General features: G+C 36.8%; 1 protein-coding gene and 1 long non-coding RNA gene across 9 annotated transcripts; one reads left to right on the top strand and one right to left on the bottom strand.

The window, feature by feature from the left end:
- Positions 1-758: 758 nt before the first annotated feature.
- LOC113288342 lies at positions 759-6,512 on the top strand. 6 transcript variants are annotated; one of them, XR_003330585.1, is made up of 8 exons: positions 759-963; positions 1,285-1,292; positions 1,391-1,524; positions 2,569-3,525; positions 3,614-3,674; positions 4,702-5,239; positions 5,343-5,411; positions 5,708-6,512. It is a non-coding gene; the product is annotated as an uncharacterized LOC113288342 (long non-coding RNA). The 6 variants fall into 6 exon arrangements; XR_003330587.1 differs by having other exon boundaries at positions 930-939; XR_003330586.1 differs by lacking the exon at positions 1,285-1,292 and having other exon boundaries at positions 759-939.
- Positions 6,266-9,195, bottom strand: LOC113288327 (bifunctional nuclease 1-like). 3 transcript variants are annotated; one of them, XR_003330581.1, is made up of 8 exons: positions 8,924-9,195; positions 8,358-8,680; positions 8,001-8,171; positions 7,857-7,906; positions 7,676-7,732; positions 7,493-7,561; positions 6,577-6,637; positions 6,266-6,492 (listed from the first exon to the last, which is right to left on the bottom strand). XR_003330581.1 is itself a non-coding variant. In XM_026537335.1 (8 exons), the coding sequence occupies exons 2-8, from the start codon at positions 8,659-8,661 to the stop codon at positions 6,470-6,472; spliced, it is 690 nt and encodes a 229-aa protein (XP_026393120.1). In that variant the 5' UTR covers positions 8,662-8,680; positions 8,924-9,195; the 3' UTR covers positions 6,266-6,469. The 3 variants fall into 3 exon arrangements, 2 of the variants coding, with proteins under 2 accessions (XP_026393120.1, XP_026393130.1); XM_026537335.1 differs by having other exon boundaries at positions 7,493-7,516; XM_026537345.1 differs by lacking the exon at positions 7,493-7,561.
- Between the last annotated feature and the right edge of the window lie 7,609 nt (positions 9,196-16,804).

The raw sequence follows: 16,804 nt of genomic DNA, 5'->3' as shown, positions 1-16,804 counted from the left end.
ATTGTGATATGGTTGCTTCTGTTTGGTCAATTGGGAATATGATCAACTGTTTTTGTTTCTCTTGCAGGAACAATTGGAAATATGATGGTTGGAACTTCTTTTTGGTATATATATATTATATAGGCATAGCCAAAGAACATGCGAAGTGCGCGAACTACATCCTTCTTTTTTGTATATGTACTTGTGAAGGAAAAATACATTTATCTTTTGGGGCTTCTACAGTTTATAGAATGATATGTCTGTCAACTTTTGTGGTTATAATACGACAGACTATAGCCATTAAGGCAGGTACTGAATCTACTGATGGAGCAGTTATCGGCTAAAAACATGTCTGCTAACTTTTGTATTTAATATTTATCATATATAATGGCAGATTCTTACTTATAGCTAGGAAAGTAACTTTGATTTTCCTAATCTAAGGATTCTAAGCTCAAGTTTACTCTACTTTTGTATGTATGTTAAAGATGGTCACTTGGGAAGTCATATAACTGATAATCTGATATAAGTTTGTGTTTTTACCCGATGGGTACCCGGACCCGGTAATTACCCGTGACCTTTACCGGGTCCGGTTCTGGGCCAACACATTATGGAACCGGCCCCGGAACCGCTAGGACCCGGAACCGACGCTGATATGTCGGATCCGGTTCTGGGCCATGTACTACCCGGGAGGACCCGGACCCGTTGACAGCCCTAACTGAAACCCCATTTTCCACACGAATTGAAATCAGTTGAAACTTAAACATAAGATTTCACTTCAAACTCAATTTCGATTCCTTCAGCTGCAACTTCATTAAATCTCTTCTCATCTCATCTCTTTTCTTTCTTTTTTTCTTTTCGTCCCCAAATCCCTGATTTCAATTGAAATCTGGAAGCCCAGTTATAAAGCTTTCAAAGCTTCAAATTCCGAATGAATTTTGTACTAGGTAGCTCGAGCTTCAGGTGCTGGTTATCATTTTCCTTTTGGTATCCATTTCCATCCCTCTCTATGTCTGAATTTCTTCGTTCTATGTCTTAAAATTCATTATAATCAAAGGTTTTTATTGATTTGATTTCCTTGAAATGTTGATAGAAAAATAGATGAATTGGGTTGTGTTGATTTTTGCCGAAAATTTTCTTTATCTTTGATTAATGGTGTTGTTGTTGTATGCGTTTGTGATTTTTGGATATGGGGATTATTTTGATGAATTGGGTTGTGTTGATTATTTTGATTATAGTTAGTGAATTCTTTTTTGATTCTACCATCTGAATGATTTTAGTTCGCTCTTTTTTTTTAATTATTTGTAGATGAAAAGGTAAAGCTTCATGTTCTCATCCACGTTGAAGTCCGAGAATTATCGAGCTAGCTGAACTTTGAGAGTTAACCCATAACTATATTCTGTAATGTGCGCAGAATCTGCATAAAAACCTTAGTGGTGCTCCGCCCTGCACCTAGGCTTGCTATTTGTATGCCGAAAGGAAATTTCAATTGACAAGAGATTTTTCGTGCCCGGCTCTAGAACCTTTGAGAGCACAAAATTGAAACAGGTAAACGTTCTCTTCTTTCCAAATTCCTCTATCTTAACCTTTTTTTTTTTTTGAAGCATATCTTATCTTTTGTGTGATTGCATATATCCATGCTTCAATTAGTAGAATTACCAACCGGTGTTTGCTCCCTTTTTTTTTTAACTTTATTTGGTTTGAAACCGTCCGCTGATCCTGTATCATGGCTAAATTATGAATGCAAAAGAAGATTTGTCCCTTATAAAGACGGACATAAAATGTCTAACTGCATATCACAATGGGGTTTATATATTAGTGCACCATGACTCAAACTGCTATTGTGGGTTAATTGTTAAATCTTAGCAAAAAAAAGAAAATTCAAAAACATTTAACACCTATTTTGGCACCGTTGGAATGTACAATTGGTCGGTGTAAACTTCTTACTGATAACTGTGATGATGATTTGTTTGTTTCCCCGTCAATGGATATCATTGTTAACATTCAGACAAAAGTAACGAATGGGGATCACTGAAAAGTATGTAGCAGAAAGTGGGGAACATATTAAAGAGCAATTTTCACTCTATGGATTTTACCCTGTTTTAAGTGAGTTTTCCTTTATGGGGCCACAATAGTCAAGGATTTAAATCAAACCAACTTGAGAAAACTTTGGAAGGTATATGAACTCTAGAGCTAACTCTAAAGCCAACCATTAGGATGCCAGCTAACAGACGAAACTTAGTAGACATAGGAAACTCAGGAAAGCAGCCAACTTGGTGGTATATAATGTTTAAGGTACCAAGAAGCAACATAAAATGATATGCATGCACCTGATATGGGCACGACCATTGTATAGGTAATGATCAGAAGAGGATGGTGTTTTTGCATGCAATATTGGTATTCAGTCATACAATAGTAGGGATCACAAGATGATTGTCTTTATTACTTCACTCTTTGTTTTGATTTATACATGAATTTATTGCATGTGACTCTATTATCGTAGTTTGTGGAGTAAATGTAGTTCATTTTTTTTTGTTGTGTGAGTAATTTTATGTTTTCTGGAGAACTGAATTTCAGTGCATTTTTTTGCAGGTTTATAGATTCAAATTCTATACCGAATTCTTAATCTTAATGCTCGCAATCTTCTTTTCTCATGACTTCGAGGTCAGCGGCGGAGCTAGAATGGATCCGCCATTGTTCGAGGTGGTATTACAGCAGGATCATAGCTCTTGCACAACTAAAACATACTAAAATCTGATAGAAGGTAATACAGGACCTACGGACTGTTATAGAAGTCGTGAGTGCTGCAATCACGGAAGTTAAGTGTGATATTATGATTAAAAACAGTTGATGTGGGAATTATCGATGTTCAGTGGAAAGATGTCTCTGCTTCAATATCAAGTATTATCACCTTGCATATACATATACTACATCCTTTTGGGTAGGTACATTTTTTACCCAATTTTATAAAGTCTCGACCCTGAGCATGTTATAATGCATAAAATTTACTCTGAAATGCACCACCCTTTGTAAACCAGAGCTATAATATATGCGGGGAATTATATAATCAGCACAGCAAAGTTTTTGGTAGGTTCACCTATACTTTATGTGATCGACGGTAAAGGTTTTGCTGAAGTGTTTGTTGGTTGGTTCATGGGCCAACTGTTATTTAGGTAGAAGAGCGGCAGGCGCATAGCGCTGCGTCTAAAATAGAGCGGCAGGTATTGCACGTGCGTCTAGACTAGAGCGACAGGCGCATATAGCGCGAATGGAGTGGCAGGCGCATCGCGCATGCGAACCGTGGCCACCCACTTTTACAAAATTACCCTTACTTATTTCTCGGTCAAAACTGTAGAACAAAAGGTGATACCGTAAGTTGACTGAACAATAGAAAACCAATTTCGTTTTCTCTATCGTCTTCTGTCTCGAAACTCTTTGCGTCTGAAACACCTCCACCATGAAAGAGATATCTGAAACACCTCCACCTCCACCATGAAAGATGAAGGAAGGCTACGGAAAATCGAAGGCTTACAATAAGATTGAATCCATGTTGGTCTATTTCTTCTCTTTTCCTTAATCACCAATTTTCAGCTTATGATTTTTCCCTAAATTTCGAATTTTGCCTTCCCAATTTCAGCAACCATTGCAGTTGCTGTCCATTTCTCATTCTACGGAAATATAAGACTTTAACATCACAGGTTAGTCAAATTCGTATAACCTAATTCATTTAAATTTGGGAATTCCAGTCACGGATTTTCAAATGATATAATTTGGGTACTGAAATTGAAATTCAGGTTACCGAAATTGAAAATAATACTATAATTTTCGTTTCCCTTCGCAGTAACTTTCAAACCAGATAAACTGAATTCAATTTGTGAATTTTACTTCTAAAAGAATTTTACTTCTAAAATTTTGGGTTTTATTTAGGTGGGTTCATCTTTAGTAATGAGTAATGAGTTAATAGGTTTGAGTTTAAGGGCAGTTGAGAATTGAGATGATGTTGAGTTTCAGTCACAATGGTTGTGACAGAGATAAATTTAAAAGAATGGAGATGGTGTTATGCTGTGACATAGTGGTGGTGATTGTGGCACTGAGAATTATGGGAGATGAAGCCAAACCAGTTTTGTGTGATGTTGCTCTGTTGCATGGAGGCTACAGAAAGGGGTTAGTGGAATTGACAGTGAGTGATTATGATGATTCAGATTGATGCTACTATGGGGTGTACTGTACAATTGGTTAATGGTTTTCAGAGATTGAGTTAGGTGAAGCTTTGAATCGAGAATAATGATTGGTGAGCTGAGAATGATGAAATTGGTAGATTGAACTTAAGTTTAATTGAATGTTCACTGAAGTTGCATATGTTAGTTCATTTCAGATAGTTATAGGTAAACAAGTCCTTGACAATTGTGAGCTTGAGATCCTCCTAGCTTTGTTGTTTGTTGATTTTTTTATAAACCTCATTTGTTTGTTTGACAATTGTGAACTTCAGTTTCTTTTTATTTTTGGTTCAGACTATACATGTTTGTGCCACACAGGACATGAGTAATATAATTGTGAACTTCAAAACCTCCTAGCTCAGTTGTTTGTTGATTTTATTTGTAAACCTCATTTATTCGTTTGACAATGGTGAAATTCAGTATCTCTTTTGATTTTTAGTTCAGACTATACATTTGTGCCACACATAACATGAGTAACAAAAGTTTTATTTTTTGATTTTTGATCCAGGCAGTACATCTTTGTTGTAATGGAAGGCAAACAAGTCTTTGATCCCCGTCGTAGCGCTAGAATCATTGAGCAAACTCGAATTCAAGAGTTGATAGAAACATCAACGGAGCACAACACTATACCACAACTCCGTTGAAGTCCTCGAATTGCAGAGCAAGCTCGAATTCGAGAGAAAATGGATATGATAAATGAAAGGAAAAGGCAATGTCGCCATGATTTGGACCCACAGGAGAGAGCTCATGAGCTACAGCAGCGCCGAATTCTTGAGAGAGCCAAACAAAGCTCAATGACAACACACGAAAGGGAGGCTTTCCTTAAAGGTTTTTTCTTTAATAATGCTCATTCTTTACCGGAAATTGGTTTGTCATTTTAACAGGGCGAGGATCTACGGTTGGCAAGACACATATGTGCTCACTAAGGCCATGGGAGAAATGATGATCAACAGTATGAGAGGGGATATACCTGTAGCCATAATACGTCCGAGTGTCATTGAAAGTACTTACAAGGAACCTTTTCCAGGATGGATGGAAGGAAACAGGTGACTAGCTGCTGCTTCAATTACGCCTTACTAATTGCAGCTTAACATGTTATTTTGAGGATGTGTTCCATTTTTTTGGTCTCTAAATATAAGTGAATTTCAGGATGATGGATCCAATAATTTTATACTATGCTAAAGGCATTTAGTTAACCCAAAAGGAGTTCTTGACGTGGTATGTACTTTTACATCTCAAATTGTTGTCGTAAAAGTAGTTTTAATTAATTCATTAAATAGGATGCCTCACAGATAAGATTTGCGAGCTAGGTATAGGCCGACATGATGGTTAATGCAGTAGATGTCAGGTGGTTATCAGTCATAACAAAGGTGTTTAAAACCAAACTTCGTTCTTGCTTTCTGGCCATGTTTAACTGAAAACATCATGGCTTTATAAAATGCTCCCACGTCACCTAATAAATTCATGTCAATTTGACCTCCTATCAAATGTAAACCAAGCTTTTATTCATTCAGGTGCATTGAAGAGGTATAGAAATTAGCTGCTGGCATCCATTATCTGTGCTTCCAAAACAGTGTCTAATCCTTTAGCAATTGATGTGGCAAGATATTATTAAGATGATTCTCGAGGTTGGCAGGCCAACAAATTCTCCACTATTATCATTTTTGAATCATAAGAAACGGCACACAGCACAAGTAATGGAAGTTCGCTTTTTATGTTTTTTGATTGAAGCTACACCTCTGTGGCAATGGCCCGCAAGTCTTTGTTCCCCTGTTGTGGCCTTTAAAATTATAGAGTAAGATAGAATTATTGGATGAACATTTTGCGTTAATGGGTATTGTAATTGGAAAATTATTGGATGAAAATTGGGTATCGTAATGGGTATTGTAATTGGAAAATTATTGGATGAAAATTTGGATTAACAGAATGACAGGCGCATCGCGCATGCATGCTATACTAGTACCTCTTAACTAAATGCTCATTTATAACAAGGAAGACACTCGTGTCATGCCTAACAACTTGCCAAACACATGCTTTGCGTCGCACATTGGGATTTACGGACCAAGACATAGTTGCCAAACTTAAGAAGATGAAGCATAAATTTTGAACAATATACCATGCAGAAGAAAGTTAATAAATCAGGGAGTAACTTCCATAGACCTATACAGATATTCACAAATTATTATATTACATACATGGGACCAGAGAGATAATGACTACTACTACTTCCACCAGAGAGATGCCTAGAGAATCTTGTCCGGACTGATAGATGGTTGTTATGTACAAACATGATAACACTCTGAAACATAGAGAATGGATTTTCTTAGCAAAAGCCACATATTCAAACGGTAAAAATGGTGTCAAAACTAAGGATGAAATGTACCTGTGTCAGACCCACTTCTGTTTCTTGGAACGAAGTTGGCTAAGCTTATCTCGCCATTGAGCTGTGCAACCATAAGATAACATAAGAAAACAAGAACATAACCAACTCAAGTGACCCCAAGGCCGACGTGCATGTACTTTTAAGGAGGATGGATGCCACCATTACATACACGCAAAGTTGGTCTGTTCATGACATTGCCAAACAGGTCTACAACAGAAGTTGCCATAATTAACTAATCAAAACACAACTGCATGTACTATTATCTACTATTTTCTATGCTATACTCCATGGCACGGGAAGTATGAAGGGAGGACCTCGCCACAGCCTAGAGGGGTGGTCTGCTGGTTTTAGCTTGACCCAACTCAGCTGTCATAGTTTGTAATTGACCGTTTATAACATTTAAATTTAAGTCATTAAGTCATCTAAAAACAGCTTGTAAATCAGTTAAATGGTTGGCAAGGATGTGACTTCAGCTGTAACTAAGAGTTCTTGTGCTATTCAGGACACTGGATGCTTCTTAAATGTTTACGGGGAAGATTTCTCCTACGTAAGGGACACATTTCACCTTCTTGTTCTCATTGCGTGTTCAGAGGGAAAGAATTTCAGCCAGCTGTTTACAATTCGGTCAACTCTTGACATCATTTCTAATGCTCCACAAAAGAATCTAAAAACCAAGTGGCGAAGATCTTAATACATGAGATTTCGTGTCTGTCATGCGAGGAACATTCTGCAATTGAGCGCAACTAATAACAGCACGGCTCACGATAGAGGACCATTAACACCTAACGGCAAAGTTTTCATCTACGTGTCTATTCTCTATTGTGTATTGAAGATAAAGTAAAAGGGAAAAGGTTGCAAGAGTCTATGTTCCTCTAGTCAATAAATGGAAAACAACACCCAACAGAAGAAAACAAACCTGCATCTCTATAGCGTTCTTCAACTGCCGCAATTAGCATGTAAGATGAAAAGCACCAAAAAGCATGTTCTGAGTTTTCATATTCCAACCAATGCATGGAAGGTTAATAATAAGAGAACAGTAACAGCAAAATTAACTACAAAGATAAAGCTGTCACATGAATCAGAGTGGGGGAAAACTTACCACGTAACCCATTTTGTCAATCATTTCCTTAATTATTTGATATACAGTTGGCCTTGCCTGCAGAAAGATCAACACATTCAAAATTCAATGCATGATAAAACTTGAAAGGTATGATCAATAACTCGTGGAAGAGTAAAATTCACCATTAACAAAGAAAAAAAAGTGAAGTAATCAAACATACAATTTGAACATTGCGGACAGCAGCCATAAGTAACATGCTCGGCATTTCCACTGCAAACATAATCAAACCATGAACTGTTAGCTATCAAACATTAAAGTAGTGCCAAACACCAAGAAAACAGCACCGAGAAAAGTGGACACGTACAAACAATAATTGGAAGTAAAAGATCACTTCCATCTTCCATCTTGAGTACAATCGCAGGATGTGGAGCATAATCTGGCAGATGGCCACCCTGAGGATTGTTGTGAACACATCTCATATTCCTGCCATCTCGCATTTTGATCATGAAACCATCTGCTCCGCTTTTCACCTCAACTACATACAAAAACACACAAAAACATCAGTCATCAGTTCTGTTAATCAACTCACATATAAGTACCTAAGAAACAAATAAACAATTATAACTAGTTAGCAACTGAAACTCATATAAGTAAAATCAATAATAACAGTGGCCTAAAAAAGTTACAAGAGTTATCTGATTCGGTTTGACAAGCATCATACCAGCTTCCATTATGCTGGAGTTGACATATTCACCATCATTCTCATTAAAATTCTCTGCAGTACTACCATTACCATCTGACGATGAACTGAAAGTACATCGAACCGTCATACATTTCCTTAAACGAACTTGATGAGAAACTGGCTGCAACTTGATCCCACATCTATTATTCCCTTTAAATCCAAGAAAACCATTTCTCAAAGTCTTTGATCTCATTACAGGTCCATTTAATGGTAAAGTATAAGCTCCTCCTGATTGTTTTGCACGTACAGCTGGGCAAATTACTGGTCCTTGTAGACTTGCCATATTCACCTACTTCAAGATCCTTCACATAAAAAAACAATTTCCCCTTGGTCAACATCACAACTATTGTGACACCAGTAAAATTGTTGTAAATCAAAGAACTATAACTATAACAACTAACAACACTTCAGATTTTAAGATTAACAACGAAATCCCGATTAGGTTTCCATGTAATCAGAAGCTAAAATAGCATTTTCAGCAGATTAAAAGCAGCAAAAACACAACAAATTCATACAGTACAAAAATCAGAAATCAAAAATGTTACCTGAAACGAAATCACACAATCGTAATCGATAATCCTCAGCTCCCCTTTACAGAAGATTCACTTCAAATCACTATAAACAACTATTCTGAGCTCAATTTCAATACCTAATTAAGGATTTTTCTGACTATTTATAAATGTTTAGTGGATTCAATTCTATTTTTCATGCGATCATGTCAATATTGAATAAAAACATGATCCTAAAACCAACCACACACAGAGATATGATATCTTCAAGTGGAAGCAGAGAATCAAAGAAAGAAATTTACTAATTCCTTCTTCTCGACGGAGAGAGAGAGGGGAATTAAATGAACGAAGGCCATTTTCTTTTATAGAGAAATTTTTAAAAACCGACGAGTAAAATTTAATTCAAGTAAAAATTAAAATTATTTTAATAAGATATTCAGTAAAAGTTATTACTAGAAGGTATTAGAAACCATTAAATAAAGATAAGATAATTGGATAAAAACAAAATTTTAGAAATCCAAATAAACCCTTGATATTCTAACATAATTCCGGAGTATCTTCAAGAATCATAGACCATTCAGGCGGTTAATGGATAAATGTTATGAGGACTGAATCGTAATTTATATAGGTGGCCGTGGCGGTGTCATCGTTTTTTAGGCGTATTTATCACTGACAGTTTAAGGACGTCAGACTGGAAAAATTCGTTACACATTGTTTACCTATATACCCGTATAAGACTTTTCTACTTTCCATACGTTTGAAATATGATAAAGGGTGTTTCGGACATTTAAAGACATTCGTGATAAATGAGAAGGAAGAAAGGTGAGCTATACGACATTTGATGGTGTTAGCCGTCGCCTTAAGCCTCCAAGTAAAAGACACGTGTTAGAGAAGCCAAGGATGATTCCTGGATAAGGTTTTTATCTTTGTGTTTGTTGGTTTTATCATATCAGATTTAAATATCTTTCTTTCTCCTTCTTCGTCGTCAATCAAGCTCTTGCTATCATCGTCACCATCCAAGTTTGGCCAAATTGTCAAATGCGTGATTTAACTTATAAGCCGCTCGATTACCCATTATCTTATCACATTACATTGCTTCTCAGTGTAAATGGTAATCAAGTACGTCACTGCATTGTCTCTAATCAACTTGCTTTTCAGTGACACACATCTTAGATTTTTAAACATCCGATTAAAAAATGTCGGTACACCGGATATTACCGTAATATATGTGGTGATGCTACTATAATACAGTGGTAAAATCGTTGGTACTTACGGTTTAAAGAAAAGGAAGTCATTTTTATAACGTAATTCGAGTTGAATCTTTGTCAAGCGATAAAAGATATGAAATTTCGAAACACAAAATTGGTTAAAAAGCCCAAAATCAATTCCTTGATGAACTGGATAGCTAGATTTTGATACTGTTTAAATGGACAAAAATGTAAAAATAGGAAGGATGTAACCAGTTTCATCGTGCCCATTTTCAAATATTTTTTCTTATTTTTAATTTACACATAATGCATCCAGTTTCATTCTTACTATTTTTTTTGACCATTTCATCCAAACTATTTTTTACTCGTCCATTTGAACCGTGAATTAAAAATATTTGGACAAATGACCTATTTTCCGAATTCAAAAACATTAGTATAATTTTTATAATAGATCATTTGGAGTCACCATCCAAGTGACCTTTCTTAAATGGTCTCTTGTTCCTAAATAACTTACTTGATGATATCATGTATGCAATTTGGATTTTAAAACTTGTCTGAAAGTTTTAGAAAAAAAATATAGTAATACACTAGTACTACTAGTATAATTTATGGTTAAGATGTTAAATCACTCTGGTTATCATATTAAGTGGTAGGATTGTCCTGAAAAGTAAAAGATTCAGGGTCCATCCCTAGTTGCTGTTTGGTGGACCTGGTCAACTTTGGAAGCAATGTTGAAAACTTCACAATCAATCGATGGTTTTATGAAATTCTTTCTTCATTTCGTTTGGGTTTTAAATGCAGTTGTCGTCTGTTGATCCAAAGAAGAAGGAAAATATACTCTATAATTTCACTGGTATCCATTGGATCCGACGTCTAAAATCAACAGTCCCACCACCATTGTTCTGTTCTACTTACATTTCTCTGAACTCTAAAAGACCCTAGTTGCAAGAGATTTAGGCGAAACAAATGGTAATGCTGAGTCTGAGTTCACCAAGAAAATGAGTCTAAACAAAATTTGTTAAGCTAGTTGTATCGTTAAGTAGATTTAGCGTGCAAGAGAAGGAGTTTTTCCATAGACTCTAGAAGGGGTTTCTAACTTGCAAAAAAGCATAAGCAATAAGATCAATTCTTACAGTATATATGTGCGCACACACAACAAAACCGCATTTTGTTGCAATTCCTTTTCATTTGATTACGCAACGTTGTTAATATAACAAAGAGAGAAAGAAAAGCATAATCATTCTTTATAGGAAAAAAAGCAATATCACTTCTAGAACGTCATTCGTTTATTGGTTTTCCGACAATGGATTTTCAAACACACCCACGGTTTTTTAAATAAACAAGAGCCGTGTTGGTTAGTTTGTTGTTCAAATTTGCCTCTTGAATAAAACTGAATTTAAAAGGTTGGTGTTGTTATTAGCTGATTATATTTAAGACCCCAAATCGGGTAGTCAATGTTTGAAATGTTCCTTCTCCGTGAATTTGTACTTGGAAAGTCCTTGTCATTAGCAGTGATTCAAGTATTTATGTATCAAAGACCTCAAATGAGTAGAAGACTATATTTGAATATTTCTTTTGAATAAGACTGGTTTTGGTTTTAAAATGCTATTACCCTTTAACTATTATTCATGTCAGTATCATTTAGGGGTGTCCAAATTTGCGCACCCTTCCAAAACCGGATTGCACATTCCGGCTATTACTATTCGAGGATAATATTGGCAGATTTGTTAGATTTTTTATGGTAAAAATTCATTCACTCCGGAAAACGAGGTAAAATCCTCTTTTCAGTTCTCAGCATCTTCTCTAATGTCTTCGACTCTAGATTTGTAACTCAATCAAAATATATAACAAGCTTGGATGAAATTTGTACGATTTATGTGGGTTGACACCAGATTACCGAGGGCTGATATTATTTCATATAGGACAAAATGATCTTGAACGATCATGACCGTTGGATCGCCTAAATGCTATCAGCCCCTAGTAATGTTGGTATCATCCCATATAAATCATGGAAATTTGGTCGCCTAAATAGCTAATGAATCTTAGGCATACCCCTTTTCAAATCAAAAGATACTCAATTGATTAATACTCTTTCTCGTAAGTGTGGGATTTTTTCATTGATTCTGTTAGTAAAGTTCTTCATTCTAAATCTCTGTTGTGGTATCCATCAAGCACTGGAAAACCTTTAAGTCTTCTGGTAATAAGGGTTTGTTTCAGAACTTGTGAAGATTGTGATTTTAGATTTAAATTTTTTAAGACCAAAGAAAATAAAGCAAATAAAAGTTGATGTAAAGATTAAATTAGAGAGATTGGGGCTCAGGATTTCACCATTCACCGATATTCATGTGATTCAATATTAATTTTTTTTTATCATGCAACTCTAGACAATATAGCTCCAATCAAAAGAAATTGTGATTCTAATCATTGCCTATATTAGATTCTCAAAACATCAATTGTTAATCGCAAGCATGAAGTATCAAAATCCCTAAACTAATTAATAAAAATCATTTACTCAATTTTCGTTCGATGCAAATAATCATAAAAGAATTGCATAAATTAATTTAAATAAATTTTACCACATAATTATGGAAAGAATGGCTTCCTCCGTCGCCCCAGAAGTTGGGTTTAGCTCCTTATCATGAAAGTACACTCAAAATATGAATTCATTGCTCAAAATGTGTTCACAAATAATGAACTGGGAGAAAAAATATATGATAAAACCGGATTTGTAACACTTATATTTGTTACAAACTAAACTGTTACAAAGAACGATACAAATGATCTATCGCTAGCATTGTAGCTTAACGACTGTCTTCAGCAACACTTGTTCTTCGTGTTTTTCCTCCTTATGCAGCAGTAGAGACAAGCTTTGCAACTTCCGATTCTCTGCTCTATTCTAACCCCTAACACTCCATACCCCTCTCTGACCGTCCTGAAAAAGCGGGGGTCAAACAACCACACCCAATATTTCGTTTAGGCAATCTGTATGGGCTAAATCCAATATACTTCCAAGAGAATCAACTAGACAGTCAGACTCAATCAAGGAAAATACATTCAAGATTTATATCTCTGTTTCTCAATGTAATCAGCAAATCAAACAGATAAAAATCCGCGATCCTGATTAATATGAGAAACAATTAGAACGGTACCAAAGATGAATGTTCAAGTGTCAATCAATTTATATCAACAACCAAAGGTTGGATTATCTAATTTATTGAACTACGCACAACCAGTGATATTTCAATTATATAGAAAATATAATGCAGAAAAGAAATAACACAGACACCAGAAGTTTTGTTAACGAGGAAATCACAAATGCAGAAAAACCCCGGGACCTAGTCCAGATTTGAACACCACACTGTATTAAGCCGCTACAGACTCTAGCCTACTAGAAGTTAACTTCAGACTGGAATGTAGTTGATCCCTGACCAATCTCACATTGATTAAGGTACAGTCACGTTCCTTACGCCTCTGAATCCCAGCAGGACTCTACACACTTGATTCCCTTAGCCGATCTCACCCACAACTAAGAGTTGCTACGACCCAAAGTCAAAGACTCGATAAACAAATTTGTCTCACACAAAAAAGTCTATTGAATAGATAAATCTGCCTCCCACAGAGGTACCTACGAGTTTTTGTCCCGTCTTTTGATAAATCAGGGTGAACAGGAACCAATCGATATACCAGACTTATATTCCCGAAGAAATGCCTTGTAATATCAATCACCTCACAATAATCTTAACTGTATGGTAGCGGAACAAGATATTGTGGAATCACAAACGATGAGACAAAGATGTTTGTGACTACTTTTTATCTTACCTATAGGAGATTGAATCTCGATCAAATCTTAGAGAAGATAGTACTCAATACGATAGTAAGATCATAACACGCAACTACAGAGAAAATAATTGGATCTGGATTCAGAATCCCAATGAAGTCTTTAAGTCATTAACCTATAATGGTTTTAGAAAAATCTAGGCTAAAGTGGAATCGACTCTAGTCGCAACTATTATCACACATGAGGTGTGGGGATTAGGTTCCCCAGTTGCTAGAGTTCTCCCTTATATAGTCATCAAATCAGGGTTTGCAATCAATGTTACCTTGGTAACAAAGCTTTCAATATTCACCGTTAGATGAAAACCTGATAAGATTTTGCAATCATAAGTCCAGTGAAGTATGCCGAATGGGTCGCGAACATGGTGGTAGTCCCTAAAAAGAATAAGAAGATACGCATTTGCATCAACTTTACTGATCTGAACACCTTGTCTGAAGGAAAGTTATCCACTGCCAGATATCCCTCAAACAGTAAAGTCTTTCACCAAGTCGAGAGAATATCACTGATGGACGGTTACTCGGGGTACAATCAAATACCCTTAGAAGAGGAGGATCAGGAGAACACAACATTTTTCGCACCAAGAGGACTATACTGCTACACCAGAATGCCATTTGGGTTACGAAATGCCGGAGACACCTATCAACGAATGGTGGAGAAAGTGTTCAAACCATGGATACGCACCACTCAAGTGGTCTATGTTGATGACACGAAAGATCTAAAAGAGATATTCGAGCAGATGCGAAAAATTAAAATGAAGATAAATCCAGCTAAGTATATCTTTGGGGTCGCGCCCGGGAAATTCCTGGGCCACATTGTTTCCAAAGATGGAATTCGAGTTGATCCCATTAAAGTATAAGCTATAAGCTAAATGCCCTCCCCAACCACTATCAAAGACGTACAAAAACTGAATGGCCTGATCGCGTCACTGGGAAGATTCATATCGCGCTCATCGGACAAATGCAAGAATTTCTTCAACATTCTAAAGAAGAAAGTAAATTCGCATGGACGCAGGAATGCGAAACCTCCCTACAAAGCATAAAAGATTACTTGGCTAACCTATCAATGTTGCAAAAACCGGAGCCGAACGAGGAGTTGCTGATATACCTCGTCAGAATACTGTATGCTCTCAGAGCCGTATTACTGCGATCAGATCAGGGAGTGGAAAAATCAATCTACTACATCAGTAAAACCTTCAACTCTGCAGAACGCAATTTCACAAAGATAGAAAAGATGATCTTGGCACTGGTTTACGCAACTCAAAAGATCTGCATCTACTTTCATGAACAAAAAGTCAAAGTGTTGACCAGGACACCCATTGAATCTGTGTTAAAATCCTCCAAGAGGGTGGGAAGAATAGAAAGGTGGAATGCGCATATCGAACAGTACGGGATAAGTTATGAAGTCTAGTCCTCGCCAAAATCCCAAGTAATAGCTGACTTAATCGCAGAATTCTCATTAGAAGAAGATGATACCATAAACGAAGTGATGGATGTCAACGAAGATCGTACTGACCCAGAAGACTTGCTGAAGGTAGATAATCCAAGAAGATAAGAGATTTTGGTAGACGGATCTGTAAACAGTCAGGGAAATGGAATATGGACTGTATTTATCTCGCCCGCAGGAGAAAGGATAGTCCTTTTGTTTCAGATTGGAACATGAAACCACAAACAATGAGGCTGAATACGAGGCGTTAATACATGGATTAAGACTAGCAGTAGAGATGTGAATGGATGACATCAGGCTTACCAGTGATTCACAATTGGTCGTTCGACAGATGGATGTACGATATAGATCTCGCATTGCAAAGATACTCGCAATTAGCAAAGCACTACTCAGATCGCATCCCAAATGTCATATGGAGACACATTTATCGGAACGAAATGCTGATGCGCTCGCATTTGTTACATCGATGATGGTAAATCCCGAAACAAGATTCATTCACATTGATGGTTTAATGCAGCCATCGATAGACACCAGGGGGCGTGCTATATAGATTATAGACGTGGAAGATAATAATGAAGATGCTGAAAAAACTGATTGGCGAACCCAAATTCATAAGTATTTACGGGATGGAGGAACCCCTCGCGACAGGTTGGAGGCACATAAGCTCAAGAGTAAAGCCACAAATTATGAGTTGCGCGAGGAAATATTGTATAGAAGATGCAATAAGTGTACTTGATAAAATGTTTCTAATGAATACGAAGCACTCCTTCGGAAAAAGCAAAAGGCGAAACAAACTCTACGCGACAAAGTTACAAAATCTCCTCGTAAGACCTCAATAGGGGGCAACAAGTCACTATTTTAAAACCTCTAATTAGGGAGGCTGGGTACCCAATTTTGGCGTGTCAACTTAGTTCGCGTGGTTGTGCGACGACATTTTAGCACGATCACATAGGAGGCGACCCTTAAGCCCTAACGCGCGTCATATTGGGAAAATCCTGGAGAAGTCACTTATATTGGGGCGGAATAAAAGCCTATCCGCTGGAGGCCACTGAGAAGATCCACACAGCAAATAAGTTCTCCGGCATGGGGTGTAGAAACATGACCAGTGGAGCAAAAGGAGATCCTGGATTGGATACACTCGGTCCAAAGAAACCCCACTTAGGATGTGACTTCGTACCACAAGCCACATACGTAAAGGATATGAGGTTGCGACAACACTGGTTGTTGAATAATTGGATGGGAGGAGCCCAACTGAAATGGTTACGGGTGACCTCCTTGAAAGGGAAATTCAGGGGAATATAAATGGACGATGATAAGCACGTAGGTGCTACATTTTATACCCATATTTATATTAGGTATGACTCGATATTCTGGCTAATAACACTATTTTAGTGCGTTTGTAGAAATTACGCGCTATTCTGATCACTAAAG

This window comes from Papaver somniferum, chromosome 1, assembly GCF_003573695.1.
Source record: "Papaver somniferum cultivar HN1 chromosome 1, ASM357369v1, whole genome shotgun sequence".
NCBI lineage: Eukaryota > Viridiplantae > Streptophyta > Magnoliopsida > Ranunculales > Papaveraceae > Papaver > Papaver somniferum.
The sequence above is the reverse complement of the archived record's forward strand: the minus strand, read 5'-3'. Positions and strand labels throughout refer to the sequence as shown.